Raw genomic sequence first — 24680 nt, forward strand, 5'->3', positions numbered from 1 at the left:
GCGCCGGGGGGCGCCGGGAGAAGTGGGGCCCCCCCCCCCCCCCCCCCCCCCCCCCAGCAAGAAGGCTGGGCCCAATGGGCCTGTTCTCTGGGCTTCCAGCCGCGGACGGTCAGTGCGCCCGCTGTGCCCCCAGGCCGGACTTGCCTGTGGGAGCCTCGGTTTTCTCACCTGTGAAGTGGGGTCGGCGGTGGCAGCCTGCCAGTTTCTTTGTAAACTCCCACAAATTAACGAGGAAGCACCCCGCCTCGCTCCGAATAACCAGAACGCGAATTAAAACAATGCGGTGTTTCACCTGTCCGCTTGGGAAAGATTTCTTAAAAATCGACGATCTGCCTAAAATTAGCGCAGATGTGTGGAAGTAAGCAGTCTCGAAGCGTGTCCTGGAAGGTGGATTTACGTGTGAAATACCCAGCCTGCAGAGATGCCATCAGACCGCGTCGATCGGCAGGGGCGGGCTCGATTTATTTCGGCACAAAACCCGCTAAAGAGAACAAGAGAGCTCTGTGTTTGCTGGTGTGGAACAGTCTCCAGGATACAGTGTTGGGTTAAAACAAAACAAAACAAAAAAACAACGAAAAGGCAAGAGGCAGAACCGAGTGGCGTGCAAACGTGTGCGTTTGGAGTTTCTGACGCGCGTGACCGTGTGAAGGTTGCTGTTTGGCCATTTGGCACGCTGTTACGCAGGCACTAAAAGCCATGAGAAATACCTTCGTAAACTTGTAAGCAGGTGTCCGTGACATATTAGTGGCAAAACAACTAACGGGAGAAAACAGAGTATGGCCTCGTTTATATTTCGAAAATAAGGCACGGGTGCTTTTAAGTACAAGGACAGTGAGCCGCCGAAGAACGTACCGGAAGTCAGAGTGGCTACCTGTGGGACGTGAGTAGATGGGGACGCTTGAAACCTGCGATCCTCAGGCCTGCTTCCACACCGCCCGCTCCTTCCGGACTTCGCCTCCTTGTTTCTGACCTGCGAAGCCTCCCCTGCCCCTGGGCCTTTGCACCTGCTGTTCCTTCATCCTGGAACTCTTGCCCTGGCTGCCCCCGCTGCCCCGTCAACTGCAGCTCGGGGATGCCCGTGTCCACTCCAGAATGCTGTTGCTGCCTGCCGCTCTGAGGTTCTGTCCAGGCCAGTCGTCGCCATCAAAAGTGCTCCCTCCTCAGGGCAGGGCCCACCCGGTGCTTTGAGTCCGTGGTGCCAGCCTGTGGTCGTTGAGGTCACCAGACCCGCTCGCCCTGGTCGGGGGGGAGGCTGGTGGCCTGTGGGGGGCACTTGTGGCCTGCGGTGTGTCTGTAGCCCTTCTGTCTTAGCCGTTCCCGGAGGGTGGCTTTCTAGAGTTCTGTTTTCATAGCAAAGAGTTTCTTTTACTCCAACGGGAGCTCCCTAATGCAAGTTGAGAGGCGGCCTGGGTGCTGTGGGGGAGCAGGCGTCACCGGGTCCTGCCCTCCCGTGCACATCGTTTCCCCACCTGCCAGCTCAGCCCTCTTGTCCTCAGCTCCTGCCCAAGAGACGTACTTTCAACACCGCAATGAAAACAGCTTGGGGAGCCGGGGCGTGAGCTTGCTTCTAAGGGCAGAATCGTGAAACCAGCTAATGGGGCTGGTGGCATCGAAAACCGCTGGGCTGTCCCCTCCGGGCAGCTGAGCGTGGTGGTGTACAAGCTGTATCTTGTTAGTGCTACAAAACCCAAAAAATGCCCGCTAACAAGAACCACCAGGCTGTGCGCCGTTTTCCTGACCCTCTGGAGAGATCCTTCGAGGATGCTTATTCTGTCCCTTCTTACGGATGAGGGAAACTGAGGTCAAGAAGCCAGACCGGGTCATCCTAGGAAGCCGGGGCGCTGGGGGCATACGGCGGGGTCAGGACCACTTCCTGGGGTGAACCTGGCCTGGGTTGGAGGTTCACGAAGGGCAGAGCGCTCACGCCCTGTAGCAGGTGGGACGGCGGGCCTCAGACTGTATACACCCTTATTTGGAATAAAGGAACGTGACTGCGGCTGTATAAGGATCGCCAGATGAGGTCATCCTAGATGATGTGGGCCCTGAACGCAGTGACAGGTGTCCTTAGGGAGAGACGGGAAGGCCAGGGAGAATGGAAGCCAAGATGGGAGTGGCGTGTCTGTGTACAAGGACCCAGCAACACCGGAGCCCCCCAGCAGCCCTGCGGCACCGCGGTTCTGACTTCGGGCCCCCAGAGCTGGGAGAGAACACTGCCGTTCTCCCCAGGACATTGACACGGCCCCCAGCCCACCCACCCCCGCGCGGGGCAGGGTCTCAGTGTCAGGCAAAGGCCACTCCTGACCCCAGGTCTCCTCAGCCCTGTCCCCAGACCGCCGGCAGCCGGAGCGCTGGCGGCTGGACATCCGTCTCCGACAACGCTCCTTGACCCCCGTTGGTGTCTGTCTGGCTGCCTTTGTGAGTCAGCCTTGCTCGACCCGGCTGGTGCACCGGGCACCATTTCCTTCATTAGTTTGCATTTTTCTCTTCGAGGATCTTTTTAATAGGGAAAAAAAAAAAAATGGGGGTAGGGAGAGATGTGGCAGAAGAGAAGCCCGTTGTTGTGGCTTGATCTAGAATGTTCTCTGGCTTTGCAGGCTGCTCCAGTATCTGACCAGGTGACACCTGCTTTGCAGAGACCCCGGCGGGGTTCAGGCTCCACAGAGACCTCCCCCTGCCCCGGATCCTGGCTCCGGCAGAAAACCCCCTTAAAATAACTGCAGCGAGGGGGGCTTTGCTTTCAGGTTATACCATCTGGCTCCGAGTTCGTGTTTGACTTGAGTAGCTCTTAAAAATCCCGCCGATCCCCCACCCTGCTGGCACACCTGAGAACTCCCAGCCTGTCTGCTGGGCTTCAGGGCTGGTGGCGCACATGGTCCAGTGACACAGCACGTGTGACAAATGGTGGACCGCCAGTGCCCAGGGTGGCATGTTTCCCGTGGGGCGCAGGGCTGGGGGCCCTGGCTCAGGCTCCCGGCTCCCAGAAGAGCCCCAGGGCTGTGTTTGGCAGCCCCGGACAGAGCGCCTGCCCCCCGACAGGTGGCTCCTCCCCCAGGGAAGGAGGGACCTCTGGGGGAGGGTTTCTCTGTTGGACGAGGGGACTCAGGCTGCTATAAATCGAATTAGCCTGATGACTTCCCTCCACCCCACGTGTTTCTGCAGGCGCGGCCCCCCACACTGGGCACCTGCCTTCCATACACTGCCCTGCTGTGCCCGCTGCACCCCCTCACCCCCCGGCCCCAGAGGTGGGTCCCCGGAACTACCAGGGCTTATCGGCAGCACCTTGACAGTGTATTCTCCGTCTCAGGGAAGCTCCCCCGCCTTCTAGGTTTGAGAGAACACCGGCCCCTCATGTGCCCCCAGCTGGCAGCCTAATGGGGACTGAGGTACAGCAGGGAGCACTGGGTCAGCCTTGCTGACTCCGCGGGGCTGGGGGAGCCTAAGAGTTTGTCTCCAAGTGATGCCGATGCTCCAGGTCCCGGGACCCCGCTGCGGGCAGCACGGGTGAGTGCTGGCCTCCGACTGGTGTGTCCCATCCTGGCGGGGGCCGGGCACAGGCAGGGCGAGTGGTTCCTTTAGACGGGCGTCTACGGTGCGTTTGGGACTGCCAGACGTGGCCAGGGTTCCCCGCGAGCTTCTGCCGGGGAGGAAACGCATACCCGCACACCCAGGGAAGGCACCTAGTTCTCAGCTTGTCCGAGGACTCTGATGGCTGGTCGGGGTGGCCGAACACAGGGTTCCCGGACTGTGGCCAGAAGCCCCTGGGCAGAGTGCAGTCCGGGACTGCTGGGAGATGCCTGCCCTGGGTGGGGGGAGCAGCCCCGGCCTGAATACTAATTTGCTTTTGAGGTTGCCCATGTGGTTCCTATAATCAGCCTTGGGTTTACGCCAGGAAGGGACGTTCCACTGTAGATGGGAGGGACCCCACGCGAGGACCCAGGACCGCCACAACCCGGGGCCCCTCTGACCGAAGCAGCTTGCTCCTATGTCTTTCATGTTTGTTTATTTTGAGAGAGAGCACCAGCAGGGGAGGGGCAGAGAGTGCAGAGCAGGCTCCACAGTCACCCGGAGCGCGATGGGGGGGGGGGGGGGCTCGTTCCACCTCACGAACCTGAGATCGTGACCTGAGCCCAGGTCGAGAGGCAGATGCTCAATGGATGAGCCACCCAGGCACCCCCTCCCTGCCAGCCCCTTGGGTGGGCCTGGCCCCTGGTAGCGGGGGTCAGCTCTGTGCCTAGAGGTCCACGGGCCCCGGCTGGGGGCAGGGGTGGGGAATTCTGAGGGCAGCAGGGAAGGGGCTGGGAGAGGGAGCAGGGCTGACTCGAAGTTATAGCCCCCTCCCCGCAGCTGGGTGGGGCTGCCGTCCAGGGCTCCCTGCTGCTTTACTGCTGGGGTCTCCACGGTCCCCCGTGGGGAAGCTGGGGTCTGCCGGGGCTTGGGGACAGAGGCAGGGGGTCAGGCCCTGAGCCCAGGCCTGTAACCCACACCCAGGACTCCCGGTGCTGGTCTCTGGGGAGGCCCCATCTTCCCGGCACCGCTGACTGACCGTGGATGGAGTCCTGGTCTCCGGGGCAGCTTGGCCTTCCCCGAGCTGGGTTCCTGTGATTCTGCAGGTTGGTGGGGCCTGAGAACCCGCGTTTCAAACCAGCTCCCGGGTGGTGCCGTGGCTGCTCTCACTTGAAAACGCTCAAGCCAGCCCGGCCCCCGGGCGGTGGTGGGGCACGGGCACACGTGGGGTGCCCTGAGCACCGGCTCCGCCCCTCCCCGGATGGGAACGTGGGGTGGGGGGAGCTGCGCGGAGCGGGGCCTTCTGGGAGGGAGGTGTATCCTCGGCCGTGGGAGGGGCCTCCTCACCGCTGGGTGGACGACCCAGTGGTCTGGGCCGGAAGGCAGCTCCCGGCAGGTTAGTGGCCGTAGACACAGGATAATGGCACCAGCGTGCCCCCCGGGAAGTAATGGTTCTGTAAGTATCCACGCCTGCACCTGGCTTTGACCTGCCAGCGCCTGCTCGCGGCTCTGCCAGGGCCCCACGCGGGGCGGGCTGCACACAGGTTCTGCTCCACGACCCCGGCAGAGCGAAGGCGTCTCCTGCCACCGGGCCACGGGCCGAACGGTGACCCGCACACACGTGAGCTGTGGAGCGTGCGTGGCCCGGACCCTGAACCTGAGCTGGGTGCCCGTGTGGCGCAGGACCCTGATCACGGGAGGGGGTGACTGCTGACGGGGGCGGGGGTTCTTGGGGGAGTGGAGATGTTCCAGAACCAGTGGTGGTGGCCACATAGCCCTCTGAATGCGCTACAGGCCCCAGGTCGTAAGAGGGTGAGCTGTGTGCTACAAGAAACCGGGGGCAGGTGACAGTTACGGTGTCCAGATGCCATCTCCACGTGAGCTGTCCGGGTCGCCTCTGGGGGGTCGGGGGTCCGCCTCTCAGATTGCTGGGAAGGAAGGCTGTGTAAGCTCGAGGGCAAGGCCAGTGTCCTCTCTGTCCACAGGCTGTGGGGGTATCACGCACGTGGACACCCCCAGTGGGAGGGGAAGGTGTGGCGCAGGGCAGGTGCCCTAGTGTCGCAGAGGTGTCCTCTGCACTGAGGCCAGGCTCCCCACGATTGCCCTGAGGCTTTTTTTTTGGGGGGGGGGTCACTGGAGAGGAGGGACTGGGTAGCCCGGCAGCCTGCCTTCCTAAATGTGCCCAAAGCGTGTCTCCACTTGTGAAAGACGCTCCTTCACGGGGCCCAAGACCGCGTCTTGCACTTTGAGCTACAGCCCTAAGCGGCGCCCCTGGCCCGCGCCCCTGGCCCGAAGCAGTGTCCTGGGGCTGCCCTGACAAAGGATCATAAGCAGGAGCCTCTAAACGACAGGAATGTGCCCTCTGCCAGCTGGAGTCCAAATCCCGGTGCCACGGGGCCACATTCCCTCGGAAGGCTCCAGGGGAGGGTCCTTCCCGCCTCTTCCAGTGTCTGGTGGCCCCACCCCTCCATCTCTGCCCCCCGTGGCTGCCTCCACTGTGTCTGTGTCCCCTCGACTTGTAAGGACACCAGTCATGGGATTTAGGCCCTCCCACAACTAAGTACTGAACTAAGTACATCTCAAAGACCCCACTCCCAGATAAAGTCAAGGTCCCAGGTCCCAGACGGATGTGAATTTCAGGGCGGGGGATGCTGTTCATCCCCTACAAAGCCCTCTCCAAAGCAGATGTCCCGGGAAGGTGGTGGCCTGAGTCACTTATCAGAGACTCCTGGCACCTTTCTGAGCTAGAAGAGAACCTGTATCATCAGGCCAGACCAGTGAAGCATGTGAAAGCCCAGACCTCTGTGCCTCAGTTTCCTCATCTGCCACAGATGTGAAAACAAGTCCTCTGTGGAAGATCCCTGACCCCAGGCCAGGGTGTCTGCCAGGTGGGAACAAACCAAGGGCTGGTGAAGGGGGAGTCCCTCCCGCACGGGGCCCCTCGGCCCACCTGTGCATGCTCAGCAAGGACCCTCCCTGGGTGCCCCTTGGTCCCAACAGAGACCCTCAGTTACCAGCACTGGTGACAGCTGGGTGCCCAGCAGCTATGTCCCACGGGGACCTAAGCACTGAGGCCTACGTTTCGAGTAGACCTGCCCTCGGGTATCCAGGAACGGGGTGCTGTGAAGATGGGCAAATTCTGATTTGGGTGGGAGGGTCTGGCGAGGCTGGAGACATGAGGGCAGGGGAGCTGATCACAGGGTGACACAGGCCCACCTCTTCGGGTCTGGGGTGGCACTGGGGCGGGAGGCCCCCGTTCCAGGGTGTGGGAGGGGGCTGCTGTCTGTGGGGTCTGGATCGGGTGCAGGGGCCCAGAAGACGGGGGGCCGTCCGGGAGGGCTGGATGCGGAAGGCAGACAGGGGTGCGGACTGTGGTCGGGGGCAGCTGGAGGGCTCTAGCCTTGGGCGTGGTGGTCCTGAACTGGGACCAGCAACGTCCCAGCTTACAAACCCTCCGAGGCCGACACTCTAGGGCAGTCAGGCTGTCTGGCTGTGTCACGCCTCACAAAGGACCAATGTCCCAATACGGTCACATTCGCAGGTTGTGGACGGCCGGGGGTGGGGGCGGGAAGCCAGTCCAGTCCAGGCGCTAGCGGTGGAACTGGTTGGGCGGTTGGGACGGGCACGGGCTGGTCCCCCTACGTCACATCACCGTCCTCTGCCGCCTTGTCTTAAGCTGCCCCCGAGGCTGCCTACCCTGCGTCCCCCCCCCCCCCATGTCCCTCCTGCACTGCCTATCCTGCGTCCCGTCTGCGCGGTCTGCCCCACGCCCTTCCCGTGCGGTCAACGCGAGGTGGTGTCGCGCACTGGGAGGGGACCCCGCTTCCTTCCTGCCTGCTCTCCAGGTCCCTGCCCTGCTTGTGGGGGTGGGGGCCTGGGGCGTCGCTCTCACTGCTCCCCCTGAGCTAGACTGAGCCCAGCCCAGCCCCCAGGGTCGCAGGGAAGATCGAGCCTCATGATGCACTGGGAGGTCTTCTCTATTAAACGCGCTCACTCTTCTCGATTCGATTTTATTTTAGGGCTGGCACGGCGGATTCTTTTTCTATATGTGTGAACGTATATATGTAAATACACGTACAGTGTTGGTGAATTAACGTTTGTGGTATTTTTACTAAGCGGAGAGGTGGAAACCAAACAGTGGCCCCGTGTGCTGGGCTGGGGACGCAACGTGTCCTCCTCTCCTCGCCCCCACCTCCTGCCCGCCACGGCAGGGTCAGAGGTGGGGGCGAGGCCCTGTCCACAGGGTCACGGGGCCACACCCCACCATCCTGGCCTGGAGGTCGGGCGTCCACGGGGCAGTCTGAAAGCAGTGACAGGCTCTCACGGTCCACTGGGGCTCAGGCCACAGGAGTGAGGCGTGGACGCTGCCCCAGATGGTGTGTCCACCAGCCCTGCCTGGAGGCACACTGGTCTCACCGGGAGGTGGGGAGGGGGGTGACTTGACTTCCCAAGGTCTGGGACAGGAACGGAAGAGAGCAACAGTCTTGTTGGCTTTTCAGACAAGCCCCCTCCCCCCCGGCCTGGGAGAGGCTGCCGTGGCCAGGCCGCATGTCCACTGGGGACACAGGACCCGAGGTGGTGGCACCCACGTTTACATGCGCGGCGCCGGGGCACGTGTGTGCAGAAACGCTTGCAAACAATGCCTCGTTAGCCCGACTCTTGAGGGTATTTAAGTGGAGTCCTTCGAGCAGGATGCCTGTATGATCACACGTGCACGCTGCTCCTCGGAATAAGGGGCCCCCAAACTCGCTGCTTTAAGCAACACAAAACCTCACTCTTGTTTTCCTGCGACCTCAGCGTGTGAGCCGCCTCGTCCAATCCATCAGGCTGTGCTTGGCTGTAGCTCCGAAGGCTCTAACCTCTCCTCCTCAACAACCATCTGTAGCTGCCCATTACCTCCCGTGGCCTTTCCTCTAGTGGCCACACTCGGTAACCCGTTTCTGTTGGGTGGCTGGTCCCATCTGTTGGTCCAGAGCTGTGTGGGCTCCACGACCACCCACATGTGTCTGGTCGGCAACAGTAACTGTTAGGAACGGAGAGTAGCAGGTCGGAGAGGACGTTCCCACGTTCTCGGGGAGGAGTCTGGGCAGGCGGTGTGTGCCTGCCCTAAGGTCCAAGTCCAACTTGGAGGAAGAGGAAGAGCTACTGTGGAATAGCACGGAGCCCTGTTCCAGACTCTCGCTGCTGGTCTTTGGGTCCTTCCAGCCCCTTCTGGTTGTTTGGCCGAACTCTTTGTGGGGCCCCAGCGGCCTAAACCTGTGAGGCTGAGAAACTTCTTCCAGGTCCCAAGCCTGGCCCTTGCCGAGCCACGGGTTTTTGTGTGACGTGTGCCCCAGATGGCATCCTTGCGGTTCCCTGCTTGCCTTGGCCTCCAGGGAGCTCAAGCCCTCAGGTACATACTGTGTGCTGCTGTCAGCTCAGCTGCTCTTTGTTCAGGCTCCTTGTGCCCAAACCTGTAGGCCTTTTACTAGAAGGTACCAGGGGCCAGGCCCGGTGAGCGGTATCACGGTCCGTGGGACTGCAGCCCGGCCATTGTCCTCAGTCTTTCCAAACTTCACTGTGCCTCCCGGTGGGCCTGGGAGCCCCTGTGCCCCCTCACATGACTGTCTCTGGGGCTCGGTTTACAGGCCCCGTAACAGACTCCCTTTTCAGCATTCTGTCACACGGGTGGCAGCCCGCCCTGCACCCGAGGGCCAGGCCTTCCCAGACTTGTGGCACGAGGGTGTCTGAGAGGCGAGGGTGGTCGTCGCCTGCTCGGGTCCCACGATTCACGCTCCTTTGCCGGACGATGACCCCAGGTCCCAGGATAAGGGCCACACCCCGTGTCGCATGCAGCAGCCACAAGCCGTCAGGCCCTGAGACCATGGCGGGTGCTTTGTCCACACCAGCAGGTGGCTCAGAACTGCCCACGCTGGGGCAAAGGGGGGGCGGGAGTGACAGAGGGCCGTGCCCGTGCTCCACGTGACGGTCACCCCCAAGTTTAGAGCTGATGGGAGCTGAGCCTCCCCTCTGGGCAGAGCCTGTGGGAAAGCAGCTCTCTCTCAGCTGCTGGAAACCATGATTCATACAGACGTAGAGAAGTTTCTCACACTCTCGGATCTGGTCTCTTCCACACACACAGGGCTAGTGACTGCGCTTCCAGAAGGTGCCAGAGGATGGCTGGGACGATGGGCTGCGGCCACTGCCGAGGGTCAGGTTGGCCCCGGGGCCTGCCACGGTACACCCAGCCTCGGCTCCCCGGGGCTCCCTCCTCAGAGCCCAGAAGGTGCCGGTGATGGGAAGAGGGAGGCCAGGTGCACGCAGGGCCGGGCGGTGGGGCAGCCGCGTGTGGGGGCTTCTCCGGCGGCTGCCAGGTTGGTGCTGTCGTGGGAGGCAGGTCTGGCTCCGACGCGGTCTCTAGAACGGCCAGCCGGTGCCCTCCCTGGGCCTGGAGCCTTCCCCTGGGGAAGGGGAAGGTGTGCTTTGTTCTTTCTGCCCTCGGACCTGCTCCTGACGGCCGCTTGGCCCTGCCCCCGAGCCCGGCCAGCCAGTCGCTCAGCCCACATGTGTGGCTGGGCACAACTCTCCCCCGATTCCTTCCCGGGCAGCCCAGCATTCGCCAAGCTGCTGCTGCTCTCTGGAGGCCCAGAGCCGAGTCGGCTGTGCGCTCGGGCCCCTATCTAGGATGTGGACACGACGCAGGGAAGGAGGGGAGCTTCCCGCAGCAGGTCCCGGGGCTCACGCAGGCTGACCGCTGCTTCAGGCCAGGCCCTGCCCTCGCCGGGATGTGCTCTGTGCCCGAAGGCGCCGGCAGGCACTCAGGCCCGGCCACGCGGGGGGGGCAGTGTTTGCTGAGTGAACGAACGGATACGTGAGATCGGAGGCCACGGCCCTCCCCGTCTTGCTTCTGGAGCCCTTACCGCCCTCCCTGCCTCTCCCTGCCTCTCCCTGCCAGGACGTCGCACTCCCGGGCCAAGGCTGAGGCCGCCCTCACCGCAGCGCAGAAGGCCCAGGAGGAGGCGCGCGTCGCCAGGATCACTGCCAAAGAGTTCTCCCCTTCCTTCCGGCACCGGGAAAACGGTGAGTGAGGGTCCCCCGAGGGGCATAGGTGTGGGGCCGTGGCACACGCCTCAGACTTGCTGGTCAGGGTGTGAGGCTTCTGCACGTTCTGCCTCCGCGTCTCAGTGCGCTACTGATGCCTTCCCCAGAGGTCACCGTCTGCCTGTTCTCCCTGCCCTTCCCACTCCTGTTGTTCTAGAACTTTCTTCTGGAACCTACTCGGTCCGACCAGGTGGCTGCTAGGAAGGTAGGAGCGTTGCTAGGGCAGTTGAAGAAGTAGGGCTTCAGTATTAACGAGCTGTGAACTGCCCCGTGTGACCAGTAGGGGCAGGTAGAGGCGGACGGAGGGGCTCTAGAACAGTGAGGGGAGCTCCCGCCCTGTCCTCCGGGAGAAGCTGGAAGTCACTGCGCGTCAGCCAGACGCGTGACCACCTTCGTCCCTCGGGAAGCCGGCAGCCTCCCTCTGCTGTGTGGAGTCCACAGGGCCTGGTGTCCGGGCTCACCTGGCCCCTGGGCTTAGAGGTGCAGGACCTTTGCCCTGAGGACACCCTGAACGCAGGCAGGGCAGGTCAGGGTCTCGACCACTGCGTCCTGTCCTAGGGACCCCCGTGCAGGCGTTAGCTCTCAGTGTGGTGCTTCAGAACCCTGCGCTTGGGCGGTGCACTGTGGCCCCGGCCCCGTGTGCCCGGCCACAGACGCATTTCCTGGCCACACTGTCCTGCGATGGACGGGGTATGCACGGACTGGGGGGTGGGGGCTGACTCCATACCCCAGTGCTCACGGGTCTGAGGACCCCCGACCCTGCCTCCAGGACCACGTAGGGCCTCCCTTGGTCTCTCAGGTGGCTGCAGCTCTGCCCCGTTCTGCCTGCCGGCCCCACCTCAAAATCCCCGGGAAGGAGACTGGGGCCGCTGTGCCTGTGGCCAACAGCATGGGGACTGGGCCCAGCCCCCCCAGACCGTGGGGGGCTGTGTGTCCCGTGGCCCCTCCCGCCCGGGCTCAGAGACTCTGGCACGGAGTTGGAGAGGCCACTCCTGTCACGCTGCACCCAGGCAGGCCGTGAGGCCCTGGGGAAGGTCACCCAGCGCGAGAGGCTTCCTTCCACCTTCGGGAGGGACCTGTCGGAGGCGCGGCCTAAGTCTGGAGCCGGCCGGCCTCTCCCTTGCCTGGCACCCTTGCCTGCTGAGCCTTGGGTCTCTCCTGTAGCCAGGGGGCAGGACCGGAACCTCTGCCTGCCACTGCCCCTCCAGACCTGGTCACCCTCCCGGTGGGCGTCGGGTCGGGGGCTCCCAGATCTGCGGCACCCACCCCCCCACTGGAGAGTGCCCCGTTGCCTGTCGCCCTGGACCCAGGCCCCGTCTTGCTCCCCCGCAGCCCTCTGGTGAGGTCAGGCCTCACGAGGCACAGAGGGTCCGAGTAACCCAACCTCTGTGTGCTTCCTGCCCCCACATAAAGGGCTCGAGTACCAGCGGCCGAAGCACCCGATTTCCAGCAGTGACATCGAGGTGGCCTCCACGGGGACGCCCCTGCAGCAGGAGAGCCCCGAGCTGTACCGCAAAGGCACCACCCCCTCGGACCTGACCCCCGACGACAGCCCCCTGCAGAGCTTCCCCGCCAGCCCCACGGCCACCCCGCCCCCGGCCCCTGCCTCACGGAACAAGGTTGCCCACTTCTCCCGGCAGGTCTCTGTGGACGAGGAGCGAGGCGGGGACATCCAGATGCTCCTGGAGGGCCGGGGAGGGGACTATGCCCGCAACAGCTGGGGCGAGGAGAAGGCCGGCGGCTCCAGGGGTGTCCGCGGCGGCGCCCTCCGCAGCGGTCAGCCCGCAGACGACTTCGGCTCCCGGAGCTCGGGCCACAGGCAGCCCGGCAACCCCAAGTCCCGGGAGCGGCGGACGGAGTCGCCCCCCACCTTCTCCTGGACTTCCCACCACCGGACCGGCAACCCCGGCTCGGCGGGCGCCAAGCTGCTGGAGCTGGAGGAGGAGAAGCTGAGCAGCTACGAGACGGAGATGAAACCGCTGCGGCGGATGGACTCGTGCGTGCAGGAGGCGCACCCCCAGAAGCGGCGCTCCAGCCGGGGGGGCGCCTGCCGGGGCCTGGGCGAGGACCACCGCCCCGAGGAGCGGGGCTTCGGGGCGCAGAGGCTGCGGTCCAAGCCCCAGAGCAAGGACGGTGCCAGGCCGGCCTCGTGCACGGAGCCCGCGGTGCAGAGGCTGGAGAGCCTGCGGCTGGGAGAGCGGGCTGAGCCGCGGCTGCTGCGCTGGGACCTGGCCTTCTCGCCGCCCCAGAAGTCCTCCCCGGTAGCGCTGGAGTCGGACGGAGAGGACGGGGACGAGCTCAAACCCAGCACGGTGAGTGGCGGCGCTGGCCCTGGGCCCGCGGTCAGCACGCGGCCGCCTCCAGCCGAGGGCTGGCTCCTTCCTTCCAGGAGGCCGGGGTGGGCGACGGGGTCCCCCTCCTTTTAGGTCTCAGGGAGGGCTGACCCCAGCTGCCAAGGTGCGTGGGCGGTTCTGGAGGCGCCCAAACAAACCGGGGCAGCCCGGGAGCCCCGTCTTCACCCAGACTCCCCCATGGTCCAGGAAGGTCAGCCCCTGCTCTGGTAAGGAGGCCAGGGCTCGCGCCTGCTTCCTCTCACGGCAGGCAGCGTGGAGGCACCTGGACTGCGTGGTGCCAGGGTGGGCCCACCCCCAGGAGGGACTTTCTGGGACCCTCTACCTGTGAGCGGACGTGTTCTGCCCCTCCCCCGGCTTCTCAGACCCACCCTGGGACTGATGCCCCCGTGTGCTCTGTGCCAGGACCTACGGCCCCAGTCCCTCAGGGCCCGATCACCCGGCCGAGTGCCACGTACCTGCCCCACGGGGACACTTCTGGGACCCTGCTGCGAGGCAGGGTCCGTGTCCACCGCTGGTCCCTGGAGGAGCCACACCATTGGTGTGTCAGGGCCCCGTGCTCCTTGAGAGAGACGCTTTCTGTGGACAGGTGCCCCCGAGACCACCGTGAGCATCTTGTGAGCTGGCTGGTTCCTTAGTGCTCCTGCCTTCCCGCACCCACGTCCCCCCAGACAGCAGCCCTGTGGTCGGCACTGGGAGCACCCGTGGGCTCGCTGCTCTGTTCCCTGTCCCAGCAGCCAGAACCATCTGCACGCATCTGGATATGGAGCGTGCGCAGTGTGGTTACTTTTGGAAGCCAGATGACGGACGGGGAAGGGATGTGGGAGGAGGTTCCAGATTTGGCCCCCTTCACCATGTTGGTGCTTCCCAATGGAGCTCCCTTGGGGTGAGGTGCCAGCCAGCGGCTGGCCTCCGCCGGGCACCTGTATTTATTCCATTGGGACGGCCGGTGTCCTGTGTCCTCCGAGGTCCTCTTGGGGTCAGCGCGGTGCCCTGTCCGATACGGTGGTCTCTGCACCCATCGCCGTGGAGGCTCCAAGGAGAGCCGGGCCCGGGAAGGGGAGGCTGAGACCTGGATGCCCAGCTCACCTGAACCTCTGCTCCAGTGGCAGGAAAGGCCTGGAGGCGGCCGGTGGCCGGGCAGGGACAACACTTAGAGCTTGAGCGGCGACGGGGAAGGAGGCATTTGCTGAGGAGCGTGTGCTTAAAGGATCACTCGAGGGCTCGGACGTTGCCGGGTGGTGTGGGGTCTCGGGCTGAGTGCTGGGGCCGTCCTGGGTGGACCGCATCTGAAATCCCGGCCGGTGTTCTCTCGTCCCAGTTGCGGGGCTGGGGACGAAGGTTAATACCGGTGTGGGGACGCTGACTTACAGCGACCTGGCGTGCTGAGAGGGAGGTCAGCACCGGGCATTCCGGGCCCAGTCGCTGCAGCCCGGGGAGCAGGAGGACCCTCTCCTGGACTTCGGTCGTCCTCTGGGAGCTCCTGGTTTGGGGGGCAGGGGCAGGCTGGGCGCGGGCTCACCTCTGCTGTCCTGTTGCAGGGCTCGGCCCCCATCCTGGTGGCCATGGTGATCTTGCTCAACATCGGAGTCGCCATCTTGTTTATTAACTTTTTCATCTGAGGAGACGTCGCGTGAACAAAAACAGTGGTCGATGTACAAAAAGGGGATGTTAAAAAAAAAAAAGACGACAGAAAGGAAAGGATCGTAACTGAGACGGCCGGACAACCACTTCTGAGACTTTTCACAGAACAATGTGATTGGGTATTACTCACAGTTTGCCTTTTTTTCTGGGTAATGTTTTTTGGATTTTAGCCAAAATTCTTTGCTTGTATAACACGATGCTGTGTGGCATGGCAGAAGGAGGCCAGCACGCCGACCCTCCAGCTTGGTGTGGAAAGGAAAGGGACCCCGGCAAATCAATGGCCAAAAAACAAAACGGTCACCGTCCTCGCCGCCATCACACTCCATCTGGGACTGGAAAAGGAGGCGGCCGGAGGAAGACCCCCAGCGTGTCCAGCTGTGCTGTGAGGCTGAATGCGGGAAGTCTGTTACCTGCGCCGCTCCCCTGGGTCCTGGAATAGCGGGTGACAAGTAGGGGTGTGCGGCGGGGAGGGCGGGGGAGGGGGGGGGGGAGTGGGCGCGCCTTCCCAGCAGGCAGCAGCCGCTTCCTGTTTTGAGTCTGTGCCGTGTACCTGAGGAAGCAGGGATCTGCCGCCTCTCCCCATGGAGTCTGAAAGCAAGGTCCTCCTTCCCCACGGTCTGCCCCCTCCCCCACCACTCCCCCCTTCGTCCCACACCCCCAGCAGCAGTGGTGCGGACGGGACAGAGGGCAGGGAGTGCCGTGGGGCCACCTAGCTGCCATGCCCGGCTCCGAGTGTGTGGCCTTTCTCCACCTGGCATGCAGGATGTGTACCCCGGCTCCCCTGTCCCTGTCAGACGTCCATGGCAGTGACCTGGCCCGCGGCGACATCATTCCCTCTCGCGGTCACCGGGCACATGGGTTTTCACGTCTTTGTCCTGTGCCGGCCTCCACTTCCCCCACAGATATGCACACTCTTTCCAGATGCCTCGTTCATACTCCGGAGCTGGTCTGGGCCGAGGACAGGAATGTGGGTGAAACCCAGTGGCTTCAAAACACCTGAGCACCCGCTGCTGCCCCCTCTCCCCCAAAAGACACAACTCTGCCTTCTCGACCAATGTTGCACCATCATCCAAACGAGAGAACAAGGTTCCAGAATGTGCGGGCGCCCCGTGGTCCTAGCGCTGGAGCCAGCCCCGGCCAGGGCGTATGGACGTGTCTGTGGGGCACGGCCGCGTCCATACCCCGGCCCCTGCGCTCACGCCCGGGACGGCCCCGACCGTGAGCTTCCACAGCCGTCCTGGGCACAGCCCGGCTATGGACTCTGCCTTGCTTTGCTTATGTTTAGCTGTTTCTCTGCTACCTTTCAAGCAGATTTCTTTACTACACTGCACTGGATTGCTATATTTTTAACCAGAAATAAACTAAAGATTAGAGCATGTTCCAGTAAAAATCCAGTTTTATTTTTTCCGTTCTACATTCTCTCTCCCCATTTCTTCTCACAGTTTGGCTTAGTTTGGGGTCTTTTTGGGGAGTGGGGCACAGGAGAGGGAGGGTCCGTAAGAAACGCGTTTCTGGTAACGTTACTTTCTAAAGGGATATTACATCTTTTGTACATCTTACTTTCCGTTCTTTTTTAATATCGAGTGGTTGCTGCAGACCTGAAGTGAACCAAATAAAGATTCCTGCTCCTTGCAGCTCAGAACCCTCCATGTGGGACATGTGTTTTCTAACTGTTTGCACCTCTTCGTAAAGACCACAGCCTTTTGTACGTTCTGGTAACTGCACGACACCAAACGGTACCTCGGACCGCAGGTTACACACGCACGTGCCGCCCCGGGAGGAGATTAGGGAAGGGTGTGTGGCCCAGTGAAAGCAACAGTGATTTCACGCCCGGGGCTCCCGCACAGGTGACTGGCTCGTGTCCCCTCACACGTCCGGCCCCTGCTCCCACAGGTGTGAAAACCAGACTGCACACCCGGGGTATCCCGGCAGATCCCCCCAGAGACCACCGCTCCGGGTCTGAGAGGGTCTAGAAGCCGATTAAGGAGCGGGCCGCCCAGCGGGACAGCCCAGCACGGGGGAGTGCTCCTGCTCACCTGGCAGGCTGGGCTCGTCCTACCGGCCCAGAGGCTCAGCTTTTCCCAGTGGCTGTGCCAGTCCCGGGCCGGGGCCAGAGCAGCGGACCTCCTCCCGTGCGCTCCCGGTGGACGTGCGCACACAGCAACACCCGGCCACGAGGGACGTGTGGGTCAGGGCCGGCCCCCAGGGGGGTACAAAGTGACAAGTTTTAATTAGTCCCAGAGCCACCTCGTGAGAGTCCTTTCCTCCCCTGGCAGCTGCTTCCACGCTCTGGACGTGAAAGCCAGAGGCAGAGAGATGGAGTTGCCAGGGATGCTGAGCCAGGGCCTGTGGGTAGGTGAGGCCGAGAGGCACCGCTCCACACCCCCCTCGCGCTGCCCTCCCGCGGCTGGGAAACCTGCACTCACACCCTCCACCCCACCCCCACCCCAGGGTCCTCAGGCGACTCGTCTGTGCCCACAGTCCGCCTGCCGCCTTCACCAACGTGAGGAAACTTGCACACTGGGTTACTTGTGCTTCTGGGCACGTGCTCGATGCCCCAAGTGCTCGGGTGACTTCGGGCACGTGAAGAACGATCCATTCTCCCAAGCTCCCTGATCAACAGCACCCAGGATTCCTAAAGACACAGAGCAGGGATGTGACACAAGAGCCCGCGAACTTGCGAAGAGGATGTCGACGTGGAAAACCTGTGGGTAGCCACGGCAGTGCGATGCCTCCTGCCAAAACCACTCTCCCGAGAAGTCCACAACCACGTTTACCAGACCACGAACTCCCGTGTTGCAACTGCTACACAGGCGCTGAGCAAACACGTACACTGTAGGATGACGGGCCCCCCAGCGGGGCAGGAAGAGCACGGGCCGGGCTCCCCCGTCCCCGGACGCCCCTCGGTGCCAGGCTGGGGTCCCAGGGCACCCAACCCCTGACGTCCCAACCTGGCCCTAGAAATGCTCCCTCTTGTACCGTCCACAAGTCCCGGTCTGGACGGTAGATCCCACGGCCGCCCCACTTAAAGCCAGATGACGTGACCAAGGGCCCCGAGCAGACGCATCACGGGCTTGACCTAGATGAACATCTGGGGGACTAACGGAAATAAAGTGGTGTTCGCATTTTTCAGTTTGGGATCTCGGCCACCTTGCTCTCATCTCCCCCCGACTCCGCACCGATGCTGCCGCTGCGGGCAGGGGTCCCCTCGAGGTGAATCTCACACCTGTAGGTGGACGACGGGTGTCCAAAGCGGCCTCGTCCGGGAGAGGTGCTCGCTTCGCCCCCACATGCACAGGACGACACCTCTCAAGACGGAGGGGAGGGGAGGGCCAGCCTCCACTCAGCATTAGTAATCCCGCTTTCTCTGGCTCAAAGAGGTCTCGTCTTCCGGGTTTTCTTGCCTTCGGTCTCAGAAACTTAAAGGTGCCTACTAGATTTTAAGGCCTCTATGTCCGTAGCTGCACGCGCTGCCGACCCCACCATTAACGGACGGCACTGAGGACCGCCGACGATGTCTCGCGTTTCCACTGGGTCTTGCCTGGACAGGACCTGCTCGTGTCAGTAAAGCGTAAAAGTGATTCCAGACAAGAAACGGGAAGAAGAGTGAAGTGCTCTAGTCGGAAAACCAAGGTGTCTCTCAGTTTTGTTCCCTGCCCGGGGAACCGTGTGTCATGCGATACCGTCCGTAAGCAAAGACTAGAAAAATGACCCGTCCCCAAGTGTCCTCAAGATCTGTCCCTGAGAAGCGTCGCTAATTCAGCCTTAAAAGCAAGAGAAAGTGCAGTTGCCTTCGTTGAAAAATGAAACAGCGAAGCTGTATTTTTACCATGTTCCCATACGCCGGGACGGTCCGAAAGCCGTGGGAAGCACAGGCGGCCGTCACTGGAAGGCTGCGGAAGGGGGCGGGGGGCGCGCGGGCACCTGGAGGCGCTGCAGGCGGAAGACGACGGCACTCGGGTGGCGCTCAGACCGTGAAAGCCCCCAAGGGCGCAGAAGCACCTCGCTGCGGGACGGCCGCGTGCTCTCCTCCACCGGAGGCTGCGAGCCAGGAACCGAGGGCGCCTCTGCCCGAGAACCCACGTGGAGGGGGCCTGACGCACACGTGGGCAGACACGTTCCAGCCCGTTCCTCGGCCTCAGAGGGGCAGGCAGCCCTGCCAGGAGGGGCAGATCCACGAGTGGCCGCGAGCAGTCCAGGGTGCGTCTGGGTGCGGCGGCCCCGCGCCTGGGGCTTCGGGGACGGCAGGGAGCGGCACACCTCACACCTACCTCATCTCCGTCCGCCCCTAACACTCCCCCCGCCACCGCGTGCGCGCACGCCCTCCCCGCCGCCCCCACAGACGCGCGTGCGGGCCTCTGGCCGTGCGGCCTCCAGCTGGTGCCACGAGGACCGCGGCAGCCCCGACCCAGAGAGGCAGGAGGCCCCAGGGGATGGCGAGACGGGTCCCGGCCGGGCCCTCACTCCCCTCCACCTTGCCGGTAGCACCTGCCGCGGCGACCCCCCCCCAACGCCTGCATCGAAGGTCGGACAGAGATGGGCACCCGAGCTGCTCGAGCACACGTGAGGACTGCTAGTCCCTTAAGATCGGAGTTCCCGTCTCCCACTGCTTCCCGCGTGAGGACACATGTCGCAGACGAAGGGCCTTCCACCAGACACTCCTCAACCGCGTCTCCCTCCCCAACCACGATCGGCTCCCCGCGGGGCGCACCACGCAGCCGAGCGCGGCTCGGGGACAGGCACGCCCGCCAGCGGCCTGTGGAAGGCGGGAAAGGGCAGGAAGGGGGCTGCCCCGCGGGGGGCAGGTTCAGGGAGGAGACCGGTCTGCGGGCGCGCCCCACCACCCCCGAGCGGGCCCTGCGCTGGCCAGCACGGTCACTGCCACCACCAGGGCGGCGTGGCCTGCTCCTCCCGCCCCTGCGCCCGCTGCTGGTGGCCGGCCCTCGGCGCTCGCCCGTGAGCGCTGAGCCGCTGGTGCATCCCGTGCACTCAGCTGAACCCCCCATCCTCTCCGGCCGACCCTGCCCATGTGCCCCATTCGCCACGTCCAAAGAAAGCCCACCCGGTATAATGTAGCCTGACAGAAATACCACCCTCACCGCCCGGGTGAGCAGCGTGTGAGACCCGGCCCTCACGCCAGACAGCAGGCCGCTGACCCTGACACAGATGCCTTTTCGCGAGTTCTAACCGAAACCGGTCTCGATCTGCATTTTCTTCTTTCCACCTTTTCCCCTGGTGCATGTAAACTGTTTGTTAACACAGTGCAATCATTTGTGCATTGACGAAAAGGGAATGTCGACTATGTTCTGATTCTTCTCACTGACGAAGCAGCTAAAAATGTTACCTCGCCATTTTATCTTTTAGCTGGAAAAAATAGCTTGGTTACTTACAAAATGAAAATTCAATACTTTTCTTTAATGAATGTAACAGTTTGAGTCCTACCACTATTCTGTATTTCGCTCTCTGAAAGCAAGGGCCGCTGTCCAGGTTTGAAAACATTTTGCTCCTTTTAGTAATAAACATCATCGTTTGACAACTGTGGGTTCTCTGCATCGTCTCCTCACAAACCACGGTCTTTACCACGGCGTCCTTCTCGTGCCCAAACTCTGGGATGGATAAACGCAAATCCCGCTCGGGGCGGAGCTCTGGCGGGAGAGCGCTGTGGGCAGGGGCGGAACGTGGCCCCACCTCCCCCAGCGCCCCCCCCCCCCCCCCCCCCCCCCCCCCCCCCGCCGACCAGGGGCCTCACGGCATAGTTTTGTTCCACCTGTTTTGATTTTCTTAACCTTCAACATCCACGCTTCTTGTGGGGAGCTTCCCCGGCCTTTCTTTCCGACTGGAGTTTCCCCCACCCCCAGATCCCCCAACACACACACCTGGGCCTTCCCAGGCCCGCCCCCGCACTCAGGCACAGGGCTCCTGAGCTCCACACCCCAGCTCAGGTCCGGTCCAGAGGACGAGGACAGGCCCCGGCCCCACACCCGCTCGACACCAGCAAACCAGGCCCAGCACCGGCTGCGCCCGCGGCGCTCCCCACGCGCCGATGGCTTATATCCTTGGCCCCTGGCTGTGCTGGTTGGTGCCTCGGCTGCCCACGGGACACCGTGGTCACACCGCCGGTGGGTGACCAGACCCAGCCGGAACCCGGCACTGCTAAAGCTCTCTCCCAAGACAGCAACGAAGGTGCCTGTGGCCTACGACTCGGGAGCTCCCTGGGCCAAGTAAGACAACACTGGTCTCTGGTGACCAAAGGCCTGCACACAGCTTGCTTCCCGCTTTAAAACATCCAGGAAAAGAGCAGTTACTAGAAAGCCCCTTCGGTGCTCATGCAACTTAGCAGTGGACAGACGAATCTCACGCTCCCTCGAGCCGAAGCCAACCACCCCCTCCCCCGTGCTAGGGAGCGGCTGCCCCCTCTGCAGCCCCCGTTCAACACCGTGTCACCACCTCCTCACCCCAGCACACTTGGGGGGGCTGGTTCGCAAGTGTGACCTCATTTGTGTGACACACAAATGCTGTGACACACCTGCTCTGAACCTGAGCTCGAGCCTCACCTCCCCCGGGGGGCTGCCCGAGGGTCCCTCTAGCCCCAAGGGACGGCCCTGCGGACATCATCTGTCACCGGCAGGGCCTGGCCAGCCTCTGGCCCTTCAATGAACCTGTCAGCCAGCCACTGACTCCTCGCCTGTACGACTTGGTTTACAAACAAACAAAAAGCAAAACAGAACAAAAAACCCACAAGATGTTAAACTACAATAAATACCACTACCGCGCCTTTTAGAAACAAACAGAAAGTGCTTTGAATGATGAGGATTTCCGGGCTTAATCGGTGCTTTCCTTGGTTTTTGTTCAATTCGACCTAAGGCCAGAAACCTCCCACCTCTGACCAACTACCCTCTGGCAGCAGGACCCAGAGCGCCGCCACCGCTCCTGGGACTTGGGGACAACTACTCACTCAAACCCCCACTGACCCCACTCACGCAGCTCTGCCAAGTGGGGGGGGGGGGGGACGTGGCCAGCTGACGCAGCCTAAGAGAAGGGGGTGGGTGGTGCGGGGCTTACCAACAGCTCAGCCCACCGAGGAGCAGACGACACAGGTGTACGATCGCGGGGCCCTCGCTGACCCGGATACAGCCGTTTCCAGCTGTTCCGGCTCCAGCACCACCGGCAAGGGAGGCCCCGAGCTTCAGACTGGCCACTCGTGCCCGTGGTGGCCCTCAGGGGTCCAGAACATCCAGCTGGGCACACCAGTCACCAACAGAGAGCTGGGGTGTGCTGGTCCCGCTCCTGGGGGGCTCTCGCGGCCCTAGAACGCATTCTTTGCCTCTCCTGCTGCTCAACATCTAAGGTGTGCCTTACCTGGTGTCTCCATCACAGCAAGGAGGCAGCAGAGGCGAGAGCAGCTGTTCACCCGTGTGAACTCGAACCGAGCTTCTAGCAACAAGCCTACGGACACGACAGCGAAACAGACCTGTCTGTACAAGGAGTTTCCTCTTCGGGGAAATCTGTTGGATTCAAAAACATCCTCTTCCCTCACACCTGCCGTGTCACCTCAACCAGGAGGATGAGACACCGGCCTCTGAAACAGAAACCTGAGGCAGAGCCGGCAAGCCCTTCCGACAACCTCCTCCTAACGCAGCCTCCGGGAGAGCAGCAGCTGCACGGTGGGGGCCGGAGGGCACGTCGCAGGAGCGGGCAGCGTGGGCCCCGGGAGGACCCGGGAGGTCCGCGCACCAGCCGTGGTGTTCCGCCAGCCCTACCTGAGAATCTTCCGGCTAGATTCCACCCAGAGTGTCCAAGGAAGGCCCAGACTGCCCCGGCAGCCAAGAGGGGTGCCACCGATACGCCACCCGAGCCAGAGTGCCAGCTTTTCTAGCAAACACAGCCCCCGTTGGCCAAGGGGTGCCGTGCTGCCCGACAGCCACACTGGCCTCTCTCCGACGGCCGGGGCTCCGGGGGGCACCCCCCAGAGGCAGGCTTCCCATTTCTGAGCTGCTGGTGAGAGCACACCCCTGCGGGTCCTGCTACAGAGCGGCGTGCAAGTCCGACGAGAGTGGTCGCACCGGGCACCGTGAGGAGGCGAGGTGGGGCGAGGGGCTGCTGCTGGGGCACGTCAGCCCTCCTCCTTCCGCGAAAGCCTTCCTAGGACGGGCCCTGCTCCGCCACCCGGGGCATTCCCACACTGGTCTGTGAGCGTCCCAGCAATGAACAGGAGGGCCTGGTCCAGGACACAAATGGGATGCTGATGCTGTTACTACACACTAAAATACTACCTTCTCATTGCTGCAAGTATTGAAGATAAAAAATGCACCAAGTGTGAATTCAAAGCCTAACATCTGACCCCAATTATACCAATGAAACCTGGTCTCTGGCCATCAACCCTGGAGCAGGCCCCAGACGGCATGCGAGCAGTCCGCAGGCCTCCCCTGCGACGGACTCCGACTCCAGAGGCGCTGGATGGTGACACCGCGTCCAGACAGCGGGGTCCCTCCCTCTGGCTTCCCCTCCTCCGGTCACTTTGCCGAGGACAACCTGGGGGCTGACCGGGAAGGGAGCAGGGGTGGCCCCACCATCTCTTCCCAGGAAACGCTAACGGAGCGGCTCTGAGTCGGGTCCGTGGGCTCACAGACCCCCGAGGAAAGCCGGTGGCACGACAGCCACAGAGCCGACAGGAGCTTTACTTCAGAGTCGGGCAGAGACACGAAGCGTGGAAAGGTGGCCGGTGGGCTGCGACCGAGAACTCCCGGAAATCACAGCGGGGGCCTCCGGCCTGACGACGCACCGCCACGCGGGAAACCCCCGGCTCCTTGTCCGGCGGAAGGGAGATCGCTTGCAAAGCATAAGGCGCCTTCTCTGCCTCGTATTCACAGCGCCACCGGCAGCGCGGGGACCTCGCCCTCCACGACACCGCCCCTGCCGCAGCTCTGCTCTATGTCGTCACGGCCCACGCCAACACTGCGGAAGGAGCCACACCACGCAGGCTGCCCTGCAGCGTGGGGGGCACTCCCCGTCTTCAGACGGCAATGGCCTGGGCGTGGGGCCCAGCGTCATCCAGGGCGAGCCGGGCAGGTGCCACCGAGGGTCGTGGGCTCTTCCGTGGGGAAGAGGGGGAGGCAGGCGGGGCGGGCAGGCAGCCGCAGAGGCCACAGCTCACTGGCTGACGGGGTGAGCAGCGGAGTTACAGAAACCATGTCGCGAGCGCGCTCTTCACTCAATCAAAGAAAGCGACCCGGCGCGGCCCAAACGTACTCGAAATACAAATGTTCTCGCAAAAACTTAGGCTCGCCTTGAGAGGACGTCTACGAAGTAAAGCCACGCTTTAATAGAACTTTACTGAAGCATGAAAGTCTCTCGTTACCAGCAAAAATCGGGGCTTTGGGAGCAAAGCGACCCCGGAGCTCTAGGTCCGGCAGGGGGTGCTTGGCTCCGGAGCTGCTCTGCCGTGGGTCTCCTGCCGCCCGGCGCCGGCATGCGCACCACACTCACCCCCAGCCTCCCCGCCGCTGTCGCCACTGTCCTCGTCGTCACTTCCGCCCTCGGCGTCCTCGTCGCTGTCTTCTTCTGACTCCGTCTCCTCCAGCCACTCCTGAGCTCCTTTAAATCAAAAGCGAACGTTCAAAACGTCAGTGCAGGGAGTTTCCAGCCTCTCATCAAGAAGCGCACCCTGGGGCGCCTGGGGGGCTCAGTCGGTCGAGCATCCGACTTTGGCTCAGGTCATGATCTCACGCTCGTGAGTTTAAGCCCCGCATCAGGCTCTGTGCTGACAGCTAGTAGCCTGGAGCCTGCTTCGGACTCTGTGTCTCTTTGCCCCTCCCCTGCTCACGCTATTTCTGTCTCAAAAACAAAATAAACATTAAAAAAAATTTTTTTTTTTTTTTTTAATAATCATGCTGTCAAAGTCAGCCAGTACCTCTGGACACCGGAAGGAAACGCGTTGTTTTCTCCAGTTCTGAGCAGAGGCGAGGGGAGACGACGGAGAGCAGAGGCGAGGGGAGAGGATGGAGAGCAGAGGTGAGGGGAGACTGACGGAGAGCAGAGGCGAGGGGGGGACGAAGGAGAGCAGAGGCGAGGGGAGAGGACGGAGAGCAGAGGCGAGGGGGG

General features: G+C 62.7%; 2 protein-coding genes across 4 annotated transcripts in view; one reads left to right on the plus strand and one right to left on the minus strand.

The window, feature by feature from the left end:
* The first annotated feature begins 11811 nt into the window (after positions 1-11811).
* On the plus strand, positions 11812-15249 carry LOC125916441 (junctophilin-3-like). Its single transcript, XM_049622648.1, has 2 exons — positions 11812-12896; positions 14477-15249. Exons 1-2 carry the CDS (start codon positions 12261-12263, stop codon positions 14555-14557), a joined length of 717 nt encoding a protein of 238 aa, XP_049478605.1. The 5' UTR covers positions 11812-12260; the 3' UTR covers positions 14558-15249.
* A 408-nt stretch (positions 15250-15657) lies between these two features.
* The window catches only part of KLHDC4 (kelch domain containing 4), a 57585-nt gene continuing 48562 nt past the window's right edge, over positions 15658-24680 (minus strand). For all 3 annotated transcript variants that reach the window (XM_049622637.1, XM_049622639.1, XM_049622638.1), the window contains one exon: positions 15658-24173. In XM_049622637.1, the coding sequence (XP_049478594.1) occupies positions 23980-24173 (194 nt within the window). In that variant the 3' untranslated portion in view covers positions 15658-23979. The remainder of the gene's footprint in view (positions 24174-24680) is intronic.

The sequence above is a fragment of the Panthera uncia genome, assembly GCF_023721935.1.
Source record: "Panthera uncia isolate 11264 chromosome E2 unlocalized genomic scaffold, Puncia_PCG_1.0 HiC_scaffold_20, whole genome shotgun sequence".
Classification (NCBI taxonomy): domain Eukaryota; kingdom Metazoa; phylum Chordata; class Mammalia; order Carnivora; family Felidae; genus Panthera; species Panthera uncia.

Bases quoted from the DNA above. Each gene is read 5' to 3' on its own strand.
- LOC125916441 (XM_049622648.1), top strand. From the start codon at position 12,261: ATGCTCCTGGAGGGCCGGGGAGGGGACTATGCCCGCAACAGCTGGGGC. The intron at 12,897-14,476 runs GTGAGTGGCGGC...GTCCTGTTGCAG, and splicing joins ACGAGCTCAAACCCAGCACG to GGCTCGGCCCCCATCCTGGT.